A 16,451-nucleotide genomic window follows, 5' to 3' on the forward strand; every position below is an offset into this window, starting at 1 on the left:
CGCCATACTGGCATGTGCTTTCCTCATTAAATGCGCATTTCAGATCTCCGTGATGTCGGGCAGTAGTTCCGAGCTTGAAAATACAAGCGCCCCGATGTTGACTGTTATTTTTCCTTTTGGCTTTACCATCTTTTCGTTGCCATTCTTCCCTTTCTTCGTGCGCATATGAAACCAAAACCTCCTCGATCCCCTAATGTTTCCGATTTGATTCCATTTGTGTTTGAGCGGACTAGAAATTTGCCAGGTTGAACCGGGGTTATCTAACGGCTGTGGTGAGGGCTGTCCAAATTCGCACTCCTTTAAGGCACAAATCGTGTTAGCAACTAGAATATGATCTAGATCCTGTATGGGCGCATGGCGCCGGTGAGAGGCTCGCTGGGAGGGTACGAATATGTACACCTCGATTTCTACAAGTTTTGCCAAAGCGATAATAAACAACTTGCTGTAAAATTCATAGTGCATGACGAGGTTAGTTTGAGGTTGAAGCTAGATCTAGATGTGGCGAGGGGACCTGCGAAAATATGGCGGTTTGAGGGATCCGACGATAATTTCAGCCCAAGATTGCCCTTTAAGCCTGCCACGGAAAGCGCAATGCAACGCAAGTGACCTTTTGGCTGATCAGTCCTCCTCTTCCTCCTCCTCTTCTGCTTCGTCATCCTCGCTGTCGGCTAGGCCCGAAAGTCCACCGCTATTGCTTGCAGTGCCCTTTCCCAGCTCATTTAGTCCTCTCTCGAGCTCATCGGGGCAAAACAACTTGCAGAGGGTTGTCATGTCTTCGTAGATTCTGTGAATTGGGCGGTTAGCTAACACCTGCAGAACTCGGAAAAATCCCGACCCTCAACCTACATCTGCCTTTGTGTGGACCCTGGGACGTATAGCGTGTTGCCAACATTAAATGGCAGCGAGTACAAGATGTTTCTTGCATCCCAGTCCTCCACTGCAGTTAGATGTGATTCCGAGTTAGCTGCAGAATCTTGAGCATGTTCCCATCGCAGTTGCTTCGGCCCAGATACGTACCTGGTTCCGAAGGCGGAATCGATTTTTTGTAATAACGGATATAAGCAGGGTTGCTAAGGCGATGCCGGGGCGCGCGCCAGTTGCCCGTATCGTATTCGTTGTGCGCGTAAAACGAACAAACGTCGAAGATAAAGGCCTCCCCCGTCCTGGCGTCTATGGCCGTATTGCCGTCCCAGCAGTCCCCGTGCACGAGCGAGGGCTTCAGGGTGCGGCCCTCGGCCTGCAGCGGGAGGAGGAGCCGGGGGACCACTCGCGAGAGGGTCAGATCAGCCACGACGTTGAACTCGGGCCACCGAAGGACGGGCTTGGCGAGGTCGATGACGTGGGTGAGGTGGCTCGAGTAAACAGCGCACCACGAGTCGTCCCAGAAGTCCACGGCCTGGTCGATCTGCGTGTGACAGGTCCGCATGTGGAAGCCGAACTTGCCCGTCGGGGACCGCGACTGCTTGTGCAGCTCGGCGAGCCCTGCCGCTAACTTCCGCGGTTCTGCTGGCTGTGTTTTGAGTATCAGCATTGGGGTTGGGATGCAGGGTTAGGCACTACCGTAGGTAGGTACCTAGTGCTTGGATCTAGCCCACCTGTGCGCCGATGTCCCGGAACTCGACGAGCATGAAATGAGTGCCGGGGTCGTTGGCATACGCGCCGTGCGCATAGGGCTCGGGGCAGAAACCAGGGATGGTGGCGTGGATCGCCTTGAGACTCTCAAACTCGCCAGTGCACATGAGCCGGCCCGTTTCCCCATTCGACACCACCTGTGCGACAAAGTGAGAGTTGTAAGAGCCGGGATCATACCCCCCCTCGAGCCATCCAGCCGAGATTTCTCATCATTAATACCTACCTTGATGAAGTAGTTGCGACATTTGCCATCTGGCAGCTCGACGAGAATCTTGGCTGTTGTGCCCCACAGCGATTTGCCAAATTTGGCGGCGTGGATTGGCTTTGCTCCAGCATCAGGGAAGGCTGCAAAGACGCTAACAGTCAATGAACGGCCCGGCCCGATCCAGCCCCACCAAAGAACAAAACTGACCAGCAATGACATTTGCGTCCAGTTCAAACGACCCAAGCGGCTTCGGAAGCTCGATCGGATCCGAGGGAGCAACCTCGCTTTTCTGGGCTGGACCGATGTCGATACCCCTGTTCGCGGCGACGGCGTGGTCGCTCTGTCGCTGCCACGCCTCTGTCTGGGCGCTTCTGGGGTGGCTTGCGTCGACGCCTGACCCCAGGCCCTGGGCTACAGCCTCGTCCTGGACCGGTCCCGGGGGCGCTATAATGTTGGCATTGCCGTTCGAGCTTTGAGGCGTGTACGCCATGCTTTCGTCTTCACGAGTTAACGCGAAATACACGCTGCTGTTGACTACAGCGTGCCCCCGGACACACCTCTCTCAGGCCCCGCGGCCGGGAGGGGCGGCCTTTATCACTACGGACACAGAAAGGAAAATTCCTCATGCAGGTGCCAACCACTCGCAATGATACCTCCGATGTTGGCACGGTCTCTCGGGCGACGGGCGCAGCAGGGACTCGGCAACCGTAAGCGCCCCTTGGCGGCGCAGCCTGCGCGGGAAACATCGCAGGCGGCCAATCGCAGCCTTTCCTCGTTGCCTCCTATTAGCGGCTTTCCCTGCTACCACCTCTCCCGGAACTCAAGTGCGGGGTCGCGCGTCGTCGAGTCCAGTCGAGTCCGGACCCTGCCGCTCGCAGAAATGGCCTTCTCCGGATGCCTCCATCGACCATCCCAGTCTCATCGCACGGGCGAAGCGCGGCCAGTGGGTCTGAAATAAGGGCTCTAACAAATCCCCCTGGCTGTGTTTGCATCTAGCCGAGGTGCTCTACACAAATCATGGTAAATTGGAATCATTCTGCCTCATCTCCATTTGACGACGACGTTGTTCCAGGACCAACCGGCTCTAATGTTACTCGTAGTTTCGTCTCGGCCGCTTCCGGTCCGATCCATCTGTCAATGACAGCGCCGACGATGACAGCCCGCAGAACCATCCAAGAACTCTCCCTTCGAAGGCCTCTATTAGTCAAGGAAGTATGAACTCATTGGGGTCAAGCGCTGGGGACTCCGATGTCGCGATTCGGACTCGTCCAAGGCCACAGCTGCGTACCAGCTACACATCGTCGTCCTCGTTCAGCTCCCGCCCCGAGGGGAGCGGCAGTGGCGCCGCCGCCCCAGACCCCCTTGGCCTCCAGCTCGTGCACAAGGTTGATAGCTCTGTCGGCGACATTGTGTTTGTGCACGGGCTGGGTGGTTCTGCATGGCGTACCTGGTCGTGGAATCGCGACCCGACTCTGTTCTGGCCCGACTGGCTTGCTGAAGAGGGCGACGTGCTCGCCAACTTCGGAGTCTGGACCTTTGGTTACAATGCAGGCTTCCGAGGAGCAGCGACAAACCTGACCATACTGGACTTCGCCAAGGATCTGCTTCTGCAGCTCATCACGGCGCTCGACGATGGCCAAGATCGCGCAGCGGACTTGAACCTGCAAAGGCCCATCATCTTCGTCGTCCATTCCATGGGAGGCCTCGTTGTGAAGAAGGCCTACACGATGGGCAAGCATGACGACCAGTACGCTGGGCTTGTATCCAGAATCAAGGCAATCCTGTTTCTAGCCACTCCTCATCGGGGCTCTCAATATGCCAAAATCCTGAATACCATCTTGTCGACTACCCCCCTCGCTACGTCCTCAAAAGCCTATATTGCAGGACTGGACATGCAATCCGACACCATCCAGGACATCAACGAGGCCTTCCGACAACACAGTGATGGCTTGTTGCTGTACTCTTTCTACGAGAACTTGAAGACAACCATCGGTTTCACAAAAGCAATGGTAAGCCTTCATCGCACGGACATAAAGCCGGGAGCCTCCCGCTACTGCTAGGAACGAATATGCTGAATCCCCCTACAGATTGTGGATAAGTCTTCAGCTGTTCTGGGGTACCCCTCGGAAATGTCGGTTGGCATGAACGCCGACCACCACAACGTTTGCAAATATAAGGATAGATCGGATCCGAACTTTCGAACGGTCAGGGGTGTCTTGAAGAGATGCGCGCTCGATTGTGCGCCACGCAGTAAGTTACCGTCTGTATGCTAAATTATCTGCCTTAAGACTCTGTAGAGCCGTCTTTGTCCATTGGGCCAAAACGCTAACCACAGCCCATCAGCTGTTCCTGCCCCTATCAACATCACAGTGCCATTTGCCCCTGAGATCTCTTCGACTCTTGATGCTGAACAGCGGATAGCCGATGTTTTCGGCCTCAGGGGTATTGTCGACGACACCGGGGCTGGAACGAGCACCACCGGACCTGGCACATCCGGGAGCTGGCTTTTCGAGAGACGAGAGTTTCAAAGCTGGCTGCCAGGTCCCGGGGACGAGACCGGATGTCAGCAGTTTCTCCTCGTGGGCCTCCCGGGGACGGGCAAGACAGTCCTCTCCCGGATGACGGTGAATCGCCTCAAATCGATGGGCCTGAATGTTCAGCACCACTTTTTCGATCGCACAAACCACCTGAAACGAACGAGGCAGTTTTGCTTCCACTCCCTAGCTGCGCAGCTGGCTCTCACCAACAAGTTGTTCAGAGACGAAGTGCTTCGGCTTCATGACAATACGGGAATTTCATTCGACCTACGGGACTCTAGTATGGATTTTCAGACAGTTTGGGAGCGCTTCTTTGAAGGAATTCTATTCCAGATCCGCTTGGAAAACCCCATTGTCTGGGTTCTGGACAGCATAGACGAGTCTGACGCTCCCAGTCTCCTGCTACCGCGACTCACTGCCATTCAGTCCCGGAGCCCGATACGCATTTTCACCACAAGCAGGCCTCTGAAGGGGCTCCCATCCTGGGACCAGACCAGGACGCTGACGTATTTCATGCGGCCCTCGGATACGACGGAAGACATGGCCAACTACGTCACCAAAGCGGTTCAGGACAGCGTCCCAGATGATCCCGTTACACAGAAGTTCGTGAGGGACGAGATTCTTTCGAGGGCCACTGGCTCTTTCCTCTGGGCACGGCTAGCCTTGGAAATCATACAGGATAGCTGCCACATCAAGAACGACATACTCGCGGCACTCACAGAGGTCCCGAAGGGGATGGCGGCAATGTACAGCCGGATGATGGCTGTGATGGAGGAGCAGCCGCCTCGTAACCGAAACCTCGCAAAAAGGGTGCTGCAATGGGTTGCGTGCAGTGTCAGAGCCTTGTACGTGGACGAGATCGCCGCGGCTTTGCAGCCCGAGTTTGGCGAGTTCGTGAACCTGGCCGTCTCCCTCACGCAGATATGCGGGCACTTCATCACGGTCGACCGCTCCGAGCCCGGCCGTCCCAAGGTGTCCCTCATCCACACGACCGCGCGGGAGTTTCTGCTCCATGGTGGCGACGACGGCAAGCCGCCCTACATCGACGCAAAGAAGGCTCACGAATATGTTGCCCTGGCCTGCTTGGGCTACCTCAGCGACGACCAGTGGAAGAGGCGATTTGGCGCCATACCGCCCACATGGGGACAGGCGGAGACCTCGACGGGCTCGGAGCGACTCGCAGAGATAATGAGGGAACACGCCCTTTTGGAATACGCGGCTTCACAGTGGGCATATCACCTGTCGCGCTCGGGCGTCGACAGCTCTGCTCTGATCGAAGCCCTGGAGAGTTTTCTGCTTAACTACTGCCTCTCCTGGATTGAAGGGATCGCCCTTTCGCAAAGAATGGCAACTCTGGTTCGGTCGGCAAAGTCCCTCAAGAAATTCGCCAAGAAGTCGAATCGCCACTTCCTCCTCGACCCCAAGCAGACCATGTACAACATTTCGGCGGCGACGAGCCCGGTGAGTCCGGTCACCCAGGACTCGCTCGACTGGGTCCAGCTTTGGGCGACGGACTTTATCCGGATCGCCGGCAAGTTCGCCGCCAACCTTGTCTGCAGCCCCTCCTCGGTCTACCGGAACATCCCTCCGATGTGCCCTGCACAGTCCATGATCGGCAAGACGTTTAGCGGCTCCATGCCGCCGTTCGCCAGGTCTGATCACTTGTCGGTGAGTGGCCTGTCGTCCGAGACCTGGGACGACTGCCTCGCCAGCGTCGTGGTCGGCAACGACGAGTTCGTCAACGGCGTGCTCGCGACCGAGAGCTACTTCTTCACCCTAGTCAGCAGCGCCGGCTGCATCACCGCCTGGAGCGCCCACACCTGCGAGAAGTTGCGCAGCTTCAATCATGGGGAGTACGTCCCCGTGATGGCCGTCGGGCGAGCCGGCAACAAGCTGGCCGCTTCAGGCTTCAGCTCCTATTCTATCTGGGAGGTTTCCACAGGGCGGAGACTGCACAGGATCCCCAAAACCCATGATGCCATTGTACGAAGCCTGGCGTTTGGCCCCGGCGAGACCGAGATCAAAGCAGCACTCGACGACTGCACAATACAGTCGATAGACCTGGAGTTAGCCAAGGTCGAAGCCGTGCAGCTCGAAGGCCTTGGCCTGGACCTGGGGTACCAGGGATCGCCTTGGAGGCAGGCACTCAGCCCCGACCTTACTAGGGTGGCCATGGCGTGGCGCGGGCGGACTCCCATCGTGGAGGACCTGCGGAGCCGGGGCAAGCAGCCGCTGAGATGCCGCAGCCGCGGTTCCTCGGACCCCCTGATGTACCCCGAGCAGCTAGTGTGGCACCCAGACGGTAGCCAATTGATGATTCTCTGCAACGACACCAGCCTCTGGGAATGGAGGCTCTCAGACGACGACATCCTCGAGCATCCCAACGTCCGGGCCCGCGACCTGGCAATCTCGGAGGACGGGTCTCTCCTCCTCACGATCGAACACACCGGCACCATCAGCATCTGGGCGACCCCGCACCTAAACCTCCTATACCGGCTGGTCAACAGCGGCGATCCGAGCGCCGCGGCGGCCTTCAGCCCCGACAGCCAGCGCTTCTACGATGTGCGCGGGTCGATCTGCAGCGCCTGGGAGCCGGACGCGCTCGTGCGGTCCGACGACCACGACAACGAGGACGCCACGAGCACTGCGGGCAGCTCCATGCTGACGGAGCCCGTGATATCGGCCCAGCTTAGTCCGAACTCGACCATTACTGCTATCGCCATGGGGCCCGCGGACAAGTTCTTTGCCTGTGCGCGTGAGGACGGGTCCGTCATCATCCACGACTCCCTCGACGGCGGGAAGCGGCTGCGTAAGGTGCACTCGCACCCTCCTTCCTCCGAGGTGTGCTTGCTCGTGTGGTCGACTTCTGGAAAGTACCTGGCCTCCTGTGACGAATCCGGACATCTCATCGTGAAGAAGCTCCAGACCAAGGAGGAGGACAAGCCCGCAGCCAACGAAGCCGGCGGCAGAATAAGCGGACCATATCGTGCTGCCGAGGCTGGCTTTAAGGGCAGATGGGCGGTGTTTCCAGCTCTAGACTGCCGTCTCGGCGAGCCCGCCAGGCAGCTCATCTTCCACCCGGACGAGAAGCTGATCTGGATCAGCACCGGCCGGAGGGAGCGGCTCTGGGACCTAAAGAGCAAGAAAGAGGTGTTCGCCTCTCCGCCCCGCGAGGGAAGGGAGCAGTGGCACTGGCGTCAGCACCCGATGCAGCCGGATCGCCTCCTCTGCTTCCGTGGTCTGGAAGGCCACGCTGTAGACTGGCTGTCGGGGAGGGATCTAGATGTAGACGCCGCAGCTGTACAGACAGGGGCAGGCGTCGAGGAATCCAGCCCGCTTCTTTCACCAGACGGAGGCCAGGGGGAGCCCGCAAGACACCGCTCGCCGAGCCCACATAGGTTCTGCCGCTGCAAAAACGTCATCTGGTCGGCCACGGTAAGCGACGGACACCATATAATCCTAGCCTTGTCAACGGCCGATGACCCCTGGGCGATGACTTCTCACGCGGGGGTCGAGCTGCATCTTGTAAACATCCAACAGTCCCCAAGGGACGTTGGCGCGGCAGCGGTTACCTCACCCACTTTAAACCGGTCTTCCAGGGATGGTCAGCGCATAAATCAGCCGGAGATACCAGCAGAGATATGCTCCAGAGTCAGGCTACTCCTTGGATCGAGAGGGTCCAGTTTGATCTTTCTAGGGCTCGACGGTTGGGTCTTCTCGTACGACACCGGCTCGATAGGAACCATGTCAGCCACGAGGGGTGGTGGTGGCACTTCAGGCAAGACGAATCCGAGGTCGGACCTGGACCTCGTCGGGCTGCGGCGGCATTTCTTCCTGCCCCGGGACTGGCTCAACACCACGACGGCGCACATGGCGTGTGTTGGAGCCGGCGGAGACGCGACCTTCTTCTGCCCGAAGCAGGGAGAGGTGGCCATTGTAAAGAACGGCCTGCGCTTTTGAGTTTGAAGCTGGAGAAAGTATAGCTCATATACATAGAGAAAGATGCTGTATGACCGGAACTGCGTAGCCCACTGAAGGAATCATTGGCACTGACGCCGAGCCCTCCGTGAGTCCTACAGACAACAGCAACAAGTGATCTTGTGGGAATACTGCCGAGACCCGCACAGCCCGACAGTTGATGGCAGAGTTTAGGTCGAAATTTAAAGTTGGGAAAAAGACCCAAGGTGACCTGAAACATCTAACGTGAACGCTGCCCACCAGGCAACAACCTTGGCTACACTATCTACATGAACATCCCCCAGTCCCCTCCCCCCTCCCATCTCAGCAAATGTCGTCCCCGCGGCTCGCCCTGCCGTACGCCTTGCTGTACGCCGGGATGCGCACCATGCCGGCCCTGCCGCTGCCGCACCCGCCGTCCATGATGCCGTTGGCCTGGTCGAACTCGAAGCGCCAGCACCTGTTCTCGGCCGCCCCGTTGCACATGTAGGCTAGCGTGCTGCCCCGCGCCACCACGATCCCCACGCCCGCCGGGAACGACCGCCCCTGGTCGCACACGGAGCTGAAGCCCTCCCGCGCCGCCGCGAGCTCGCTCCCGTTCACGTAGCCGGCGCCGCACTGCAGCACCGGGCTCGGCAGCGGCGGCGGGCCCTGCTGGCGTCGGGCCAGCGGGCGGGTGGGCGCGGCGCCGGCGCCGGGAGTAAAGGCCCAGGCGCCGTCGTCGAGGTCGGTGGGGATGACCAAGGCACGCGCCAGGCCTGACAGTAGGATGCTGGCGGTTGTGGCGCTACGCATCTCGCTGGAGTTTTTCCTGTGGCGTGACTGCTGTGTTTGGCCATGTCATCCAGCGATCGCGACCGCAGGTTGGCTGATATGTACGATGGCCCGAGTGCGTCTCTAACATATGAGAGTTTCGTGTGACTCCTGCCTTGAGCCTGCTAAGAAAGAGGATGGGAACTGAGGGGAGCCTCGGTATTTTTATCCGCCAGGGGCTTGGGTCTCAGGACACCCCCTTTACGTGGTGGCCTTGGGTAATTCCGGCTCCGCGAACAGCAGAGTTGGGTCATGCTCGCACGTGGGTTCGTCACCTCCCCGAGTTTGACGGCTGCTCCAAGCTGCGATCACCAAGTCTCTCCACACTGCCACAACGAAGGAAGAACCCAAGAGGCAGGCGCACAGATGTCTCTAGACCTCCCCCCGTCCCCGCCGTGGTTCAGATGACAGGTTCACACTGCATTCAAAATTGGGACCGTCTGTCACGGCGATAGAGCACGACACGGCAAGGACCCTCTTAAAGCTCATCCACGAGCCGGGCTGCCCGCTGTCCGGATCATTTCCTGGCAAGGCCATTGTTGACACTGGGCATTGATCGCAATGGAGCTACATTTTCAGCCGCGTTACCTTCCGGTATAAGGAAATATAGGTAGAAGTCATCCCTCCCGCTCAAAATTCATTCATCCACCCGTGACCCGGCTCCATCTAGAGCTCGCCGTCAAGACTCATGGCGCCAGTAGCCCTGACGAGGTCGGACAGCTCGCACACCACCTCGCGATACACCGAGTCCTGCAGCCGGGGTTTGGCGATGGAGTGCAGCCGACGGCTGGTGCTGCTCCTAGCCTCAAACTCGCAGTCGAGGCACTTGAACACCAGCTTATCGTACCTAGGGCCGAGGCGGCTCGCGGACCCGTAGGCCAGCCGCCGGACCTCGGCGAGGTCGCTCTCCTGGACCCGGGTCCAGCGGTCGATCTGCAGAAGGACCACGGCAAGGCTGAAGAGCGGCAGGCTCTTGACCCCGTGCTCAAGCATGGCAGTCGATAGGACGTCACAGGAGCTGCCGCCCCCGTCGTCGGCGTCATCATCGCTATCGCCCACGTGGCCTATCGACGATGGCTCGGCTTTTACCTCATTGACGCCCCCGCCCCCCTCGATCCCTTCCATTTTCATGGGCTGGCCTTGCCTTGAGGGCTGGCAGTCGCGTGTGCCCGGGCTTATATCGACGCGGAGGTGCAGTGTCTCCAAACATCGCTTGATCTTGGCGCGATCCTGGAGGACGAAGAGGCTCCTTGTGCTCCAGATTTCAGGCATCCAAGGGGTATGGAGGAACTTGAGGAATGCCAAGGAGACACTGTGAGCCAGCCGGAGCTGGTCCACGGGCGTGAATCTGGTTTGGAGGTCGTAATCAAAGACCGAGTCGAGTGTCATGAAGTTCCTGGACTAGTCTTGAAGCTGGGCGTGCTTCGTGTTTGCTTCAGCGCGAAAGGTGTGTCGGAAGTCGTCCAGCGAGTCGATGAACCCAATACAACCAGACCCTCCAGCTCGACTCTCCCGACCCTTCCCCTTCTCCTGGGCTTGGTAACCGCGGTACAGATCCGCACACAAGGAGGCGGACTTCCCGAGATCCACCAGCTGGCCGTTTTCCTGCTGATCCAAGCCTGGATCTGGCGTTGTGTTTGCACTGCATGGGGTGAGAGGAGGTGGAGGCGCAAGTTCGTCGGCGAAGCGGACCTTACGCCTGGTTGGCTCTCTCCCCTCGGTGCTCTCGGGCGTGAAAAAGCCGCTGTCGACCCACTCCTTTCGAGACAGCACCTGGAGACAGAGTCTGCTCTCGGCCAACAGGCTGTTACAAGAGTCAGGTCAGCACACAGCACCAGGGCTCAATCTAGGGATGCTCTCACGATGCTGCCAGCTGAGAGGGCAGGATATCCAGTCACTTGCCTGTCGCACCGGCACAGCAGCATAACCGTGTTGGTGACACTATCTCTTTCATTTGAAGCATCGATGAAAAGCCTAGCGCAGTGCGGTGCTGGCGTCTTGGTGGCCGCGTACGCTGTGGCAAGCGCATGGTGCATGCTCCGGCTTGCGCTGCGGATCTTGAGAAAAGAGTCGAACTCTTGTCGTGGCCGTGGTGACTGCTGCTCGCCGCTCCGGGCCGCCCCCGGGCGAGAGTTGGGAGCACAGGACTGACTGAGCTCGAGTCTTTCCTTGCGGAGTCGCTCCAGGTCGAGGTTGGAGGCGCGGAGGCTGGTGAGCAGCTCCTTGCATTTCGCTTCGCTGAAGGCGTACTTTAGACCGGCCCTGATCCGATCCTTTCTTTCCTGTAGTAGCTGTCAGAAAGAACAAGAAGAAGAAAAGTTGATTGACAAGCTGGCCATCTTACCGGCTCCATATCAAGATAGGGGCTCTCGTAGCCATCCAGCTGCTGCTCAAGATGATTGACGTCGGCTGAAATTTGCTCAAAAACAGCCCGGCACGGCTCGTAGCTGTCGGCAAGACACGCTTGCAGCCTTTCCTCGAGTCCTAGCTTGGCAGCCAGCTTCTCGTCGCGGCAGCCCAGAATGGCCTCAATATCCTTCTCGGCGCCATCTCGGTCGTCCAATGCCAGTTGAAGCACCAGTCGTGTCTGGTTTCTGAAAGACGCTTTTTCCATGTCGAGAGAGTTGCTGATCCGCCTAACCTCGCTCGAGTACTTCTGGAATGACCTGAACTTCCTCTTTGCCGCCCGAACGCCCGCGTGGGCACCCCCGATCAAAGGGACCAGGCCCAGGACTCCTATAGCCAGCTCCGCCATCGGCAAGAAATCCGCCGCGGGCAGGTGTATGGTCAAGAGATGCTATCGGATCGGGGGATTGAAGGTGTGAACGAACACAGATTAAATGGCCGGATGCAAAGCGCCGTTCGGTGGTGGCGGTGTTGGCAAAGCCCCCTCAATCCCTGCTGCAGACCTGCGCTTGTGTTTCCTCACAATTCGCTGGCCGAATGCTTTGGCCCCTCAGGAAAACGCGGAAGGTCCTCACAGAAAATCCTACAGAAAATCCTACAGCCTGACCAATCTACAGCTCGCAGCATGCCCTACTCTCTAGAATTAACACAGCAATGGTCACCCATATGGATCAAACAGCATGCACTCTACCGAAAAGCAAATAGTTTGTATGCGATTGCTACAGTAGCCTTTGCCTCTTGCTGAGCTAAACCTCAAAGCTTTCAACTACGGGAACGAATTCTTCGACGGTTATTCGGTGTTAGCGGTGTTCAGCTGTTACCTTGTCCTACTGGTTGGAAAACGCAATCAACTTACCTGAGCCCGGCACTTGAGCATCTGTAGGGAACAGCACGCGCCACAGTTCTTCCCAGGTTTTTATCTTAAAGCTTTCCCTGCGCCCATTGATACAATCTTCGACTTCTCGGTCGATTCCGTCCTCGCGGTCTTGTTGCGATGTCGCTACTGTACATATCCCGATTTGCGTTTGGTGCTCTTTAAGTCTAGTAGCAGTCTCGAACTGCACTTGGCAACGGAGACACCTATTCTTGGGGAAGGAGAGTCGGTGATAAGACTTGATGTGGCGTCTGATTTGACTGTCAATACGGCGCTCCGATCGTAATGCCTATTAGGCTATTTCCAATATTGAAACAGAGAACCTACTTCAGACGGGACATGTTTAGGTGCCCCTGCGTGGCGCAGGACTCATGATCTCTGATATTAAATCGTTGGGGATTTCGTTTCCTGTAGGGACATGACAGCAGGGGTGGCCGTCCAGACTGTCGCTTCGGTTCTTGCTCCTCTTCTAACGCTTGGGCAGAGTTGGAGCCGACTACAGACGGGTCAGGGTCGGAGCCGACTATGGACGGGCCGCAGGCCAGTGCTAGTTCTTCGAGATGGTACCGAAGATGGTCGGTGATCGCAACCAGCCCATCTTTCATTTGCTCGCCACACAAAGGACAAGGCGCACCAGCCCAGTCCTGATAATGCTTGGAGCCGAGATGGGAAATCCAGGAATCGCGAGTCTCGAAAACATCTGATTGCTGACAAGAGACTTCAAGGCAGATATAGGGTTGGAGGTCTGAGAGGAGATGTTGCCTAAAAGCAAGCTACAAGTTAGCAATTCTCCATGTCATCACCGCGATCCGCAGTCGCAGGTTATTTTCTCACTTCCACGCGACATCATTGAAAGCCACGATCTGCTTCCCACAGATAAAGCACTCAAAAGGCTCTCCTTTTCGAGCCTCATCCGAGAGCGAGGGAATCCGTCTCGTTTTCTCGTTACCCTGTCCGTAGGACATGACTGTTTTGGCATATCTGGCGAAGATGTGGTCTGAGGGCTGCAGCCCGAGCGAGGTCCCGACACCCGAATCCTTCCACTTCTTGGATGGAGCCGCAGTGGCATTGACTGCAGCTGCTTCTACCTCTGCGTCTGTAGCAGGATGAGCGTCGTCTCCGTCCCTTTTGTTTTTGCACCGAAGATAGCGTGTCATGCTTGCATGCCCTAGACGTGCAACGAGGCTCTCTTGCGCGCACGGAAATCGCTGAGATATGCGGTCGCGATAAATCTGGTCGGCGCTCCAGTCTTTCCACTCGGTGTCGACAGGACTGCTCGCCTGATCATCACCAGCCGATTTGACGCCGATGGACCTCATTGTGGTGTTATCCGGTTTTGGGTCCGGAGGAGGGTTCTTGTAGAGCAAATCCATGCCCATGAGGCATTCAGCGTGTGCGGCGAGGTTTTTGGACACTTCCGAGGGATCTTTCCAGTCAGGGATGTCGGTGGAAACACTAGAATCGTCGTCGCTGGATTCGAATGCGTAGTCATTCGCCTCGCTGCGCGCGCTCTGCTCACTGGCCTCTTGTAGTGCCTCCACATGTGGCGTGAGCGAGTCTGCCTGAGGAAGTGAAGCAGGGCCTATCGACAAAATGAAGTCAGTTTAGGCCTGATCAGGCCTTCAGGCGAGGAAAGTCACCTACCCTTTATAAGCTGCTCCGCAATCCTTCTGAGGGATTTGGAAGTGAGGCTTCGGACAGTTGAACTCAGGGCCAAGACGGAATCCAGCCCCCCATCCGAGACCTTGTAGGCATCATCCCAAAGCATGAGGGTCTCGTAGCTGCGCCGGAGGCTGTTGCAGATCTCGCTGGGCATGGAGCCATGACGTTGGATGATTCTAACCAGATCTCGGAAGAATTCGCAAGTCTGGCGAACAAGGTGTGTGATGCTGGAGGGCCCTACACCCTCTGCTGCTGTAGGGTCGATAGTCTCGTCGGATGCAGCCAATTCACGTTGCCAGTCGGTGATGCGAGCGAAGGGGTCGTCGGCTGCCACCGCCGCCTGTTGCTTGTTCCAGAATGCTAACCAATCATCAAGTAAGGGAGGCCGGAACCGATTATCCGTCCGAGCTGGCTGCGGCTTTGAGCCTCTGTTCATGGCATCGACTTGTTGTGGTTGCTGCTTAGTCGTCGGATGGGATGAAGCAGAGAATAGGCAGGAGGCAAGCGAACACACGGATTTGCTATCAATATATGGTGAGGAAGGCTGAGAATGCAGTCACGTTATCCACAGCCTGCATGGGGGGCCAAGCAGCGAATCAACTAGGGAAACAATAGCTGCGCCACATTCGTCCCTGGAGCTGATGCGCTGGCGGAGGGAGGGGTAGGTGCAGCTGTCCATCTCACTTGGGTAGGTTCAACCGTCCATCACCTCGCAGCCGCAGCAAACCATGGCCCCCCAACCCGCGGTGGCCCAGGCCACCATCGACTTCTTCAACCGCCTCCGGCCGACGCACGCCAACGCCGCGGCCAACTTCGACCCGGGCACCGTCGCGGGCGACGCGCGGGCGACGCGCGTCGTCGTGCACGCGCGGTACCCGCAGCTGGTCGAGGACTTTTTGGCCTTCAAGCGCGAGCGCGGCTGCCCCGCCGAGCGCGCCCTCTACCACGCCGGCTGGGCCTGGCGCGACCAGGTCGCGCGCCTGCTGGCCCGCCGCCCGCTCGCCTTCCTCAACCCGACCGACCACACGGTCCTGCGCACGGGGGAGACGGTCGACTGCGCCGCGCGCGCCTGGGACCTGGTCGGCACCCCGGAGGAGGGCACCGTCGCCGACCCCGCCGCCGCCGCTGCCCTGCGCCTGCGCGACTACCTGAGCTACGACGAGGCGCTGCTCGGCAGCCTGCTGGGAGTCAGCGGGCCGAGCCACTTCATCAACGACGGTGGGCGCCACAACCGCGGCGTGCCCGGGGAGCCGGGCACGTTCGAGCCGCGCGGGGTCATCGTCGGGCTCGCGGGCCCGCGCTTCGAGCGCAGGGGCCGCATGGACTGGCACCTCGCCGTCAACAGCGGGAACCTGCCGGGCCCGTTGGCGGCCGCCTACCGCCGCTTCCTGGGCTGCGAGCTGGCGCCCGGCACGCTGCACCAGGACGGCGCGAAGACGGCCGTCCTGTCGGAGCGGGCGTACGGGGCGCGCGTGCGCGTCACGGCCGAGCTGCTGCTCGCCGAGGCCGCCGACCGCGCCGCGCAGGCCGGGGCGGGCGTCCAGGCCCACGTGTACGTCGTGGGGCTGGGGCTAGGGGTGTGGAAGATCGACGACCGCCAGCCGGACCTGTACGTGGCGGCGTTCGAGAGGGCGCTCAAGGGCCTGGCGCCGCCGGCCCGCGCCCGCGTCGGCGTGGTCGAGTTCGGCTACGTGGGCGGGACCGTCTCGGCCGCGGTGCGCGACTCCGTCGTGGCGACCGGGAAGAAGTACGAGCCCCGCGTCGACGTCGTCTTCTCGACGCGGAACCCGGCCGCCAAGCTACCGCCGGGGTCGTCGCCCAGGCGCCTGCTCGTGCTGAGCTACGCCTGGGACGGCAACGCGTTCCCCGGGAACGAGTACTGGATGCGCATGGTGGCCGCGTCGGGCGACCCGGCCGCGGCCTGCATGAGCACCATCGCCGACCTGCACAACCCGCTGCTGAACCCGGGCTACCTTGAGCGCATTGCCGTCCTGGGCCCTTGGGGTGGCAGTCTCAGCTGAGGTGTCTGACGCAAAATGTACGGGATTTCAAAGGGCACGAGTGATACGTGTAGTGACAAACGGACTTCTCTTGCTGCAACTTCGGACCGGTGCATGCACACACAGCAGCAAGGCGCAGGTACCCGAATTTCTGTGTTCCAGCCGGCCACATCCTGAGACGAGGCAACGTCCCACGTCAAAATGCGGTTAGGGTGTAGATAGATGATGATAGTTTATTCCGTCGGGACACGCCGGAGAAGATGCCGTTTTTGCCATGCACAAGCGGAACCCGAATATCGAATTGCCACCTCAATGAAACATATCAGATAGTAGCATCCCAGTGGTGTCACAAGTGTCACAAGTGT

General features: G+C 58.9%; 7 protein-coding genes across 7 annotated transcripts; 2 read left to right on the forward strand and 5 right to left on the reverse strand.

Annotated features, from left to right (window-relative positions):
- Window positions 1–425: 425 nt before the first annotated feature.
- On the reverse strand, window positions 426–2,382 carry GGTG_00590 (hypothetical protein). Its single transcript, XM_009218340.1, has 6 exons — window positions 2,045–2,382; window positions 1,856–1,977; window positions 1,596–1,769; window positions 1,018–1,510; window positions 847–937; window positions 426–784 (listed from the first exon to the last, which is right to left on the reverse strand). Exons 1-6 carry the CDS (start codon window positions 2,325–2,327, stop codon window positions 619–621), a joined length of 1,329 nt encoding a protein of 442 aa, XP_009216604.1. The 5' UTR covers window positions 2,328–2,382; the 3' UTR covers window positions 426–618.
- Window positions 2,383–2,658: 276 nt separating this feature from the next.
- Window positions 2,659–8,545, forward strand: GGTG_00591 (NACHT and WD domain-containing protein). Its single transcript, XM_009218341.1, has 4 exons — window positions 2,659–2,857; window positions 2,938–3,846; window positions 3,925–4,087; window positions 4,181–8,545. Exons 1-4 carry the CDS (start codon window positions 2,855–2,857, stop codon window positions 8,332–8,334), a joined length of 5,229 nt encoding a protein of 1,742 aa, XP_009216605.1. The 5' UTR covers window positions 2,659–2,854; the 3' UTR covers window positions 8,335–8,545.
- A 110-nt stretch (window positions 8,546–8,655) lies between these two features.
- Window positions 8,656–9,335, reverse strand: GGTG_00592 (hypothetical protein; the record flags this gene model as incomplete). The annotated part of the gene is made up of 1 exon (XM_009218342.1): window positions 8,656–9,335. The coding sequence occupies exon 1, from the start codon at window positions 9,124–9,126 to the stop codon at window positions 8,656–8,658; it is 471 nt and encodes a 156-aa protein (XP_009216606.1). The 5' UTR covers window positions 9,127–9,335.
- A 475-nt stretch (window positions 9,336–9,810) lies between these two features.
- Window positions 9,811–10,137, reverse strand: GGTG_00593 (hypothetical protein; the record flags this gene model as incomplete). The annotated part of the gene is made up of 1 exon (XM_009218343.1): window positions 9,811–10,137. One exon carries the CDS (start codon window positions 10,135–10,137, stop codon window positions 9,811–9,813), a length of 327 nt encoding a protein of 108 aa, XP_009216607.1.
- A 408-nt stretch (window positions 10,138–10,545) lies between these two features.
- GGTG_00594 (hypothetical protein) lies at window positions 10,546–11,899 on the reverse strand (the record flags this gene model as incomplete). Its single annotated transcript, XM_009218344.1, has 3 exons — window positions 10,546–10,948; window positions 11,158–11,426; window positions 11,489–11,899. The coding sequence occupies 3 exons, from the start codon at window positions 11,897–11,899 to the stop codon at window positions 10,546–10,548; spliced, it is 1,083 nt and encodes a 360-aa protein (XP_009216608.1).
- A 397-nt stretch (window positions 11,900–12,296) lies between these two features.
- GGTG_00595 (hypothetical protein) lies at window positions 12,297–14,240 on the reverse strand (the record flags this gene model as incomplete). The annotated part of the gene is made up of 5 exons (XM_009218345.1): window positions 12,297–12,331; window positions 12,407–12,675; window positions 12,752–13,186; window positions 13,259–14,006; window positions 14,069–14,240. 5 exons carry the CDS (start codon window positions 14,238–14,240, stop codon window positions 12,297–12,299), a joined length of 1,659 nt encoding a protein of 552 aa, XP_009216609.1.
- Window positions 14,241–14,729: 489 nt separating this feature from the next.
- GGTG_00596 (hypothetical protein) lies at window positions 14,730–16,421 on the forward strand. The gene has a single exon (XM_009218346.1). It carries the CDS (start codon window positions 14,815–14,817, stop codon window positions 16,105–16,107), a length of 1,293 nt encoding a protein of 430 aa, XP_009216610.1. The 5' UTR covers window positions 14,730–14,814; the 3' UTR covers window positions 16,108–16,421.
- Window positions 16,422–16,451: the final 30 nt, after the last annotated feature.

The sequence above is a fragment of the Gaeumannomyces tritici genome (assembly GCF_000145635.1).
Source record: "Gaeumannomyces tritici R3-111a-1 unplaced genomic scaffold supercont2.1, whole genome shotgun sequence".
Classification (NCBI taxonomy): domain Eukaryota; kingdom Fungi; phylum Ascomycota; class Sordariomycetes; order Magnaporthales; family Magnaporthaceae; genus Gaeumannomyces; species Gaeumannomyces tritici.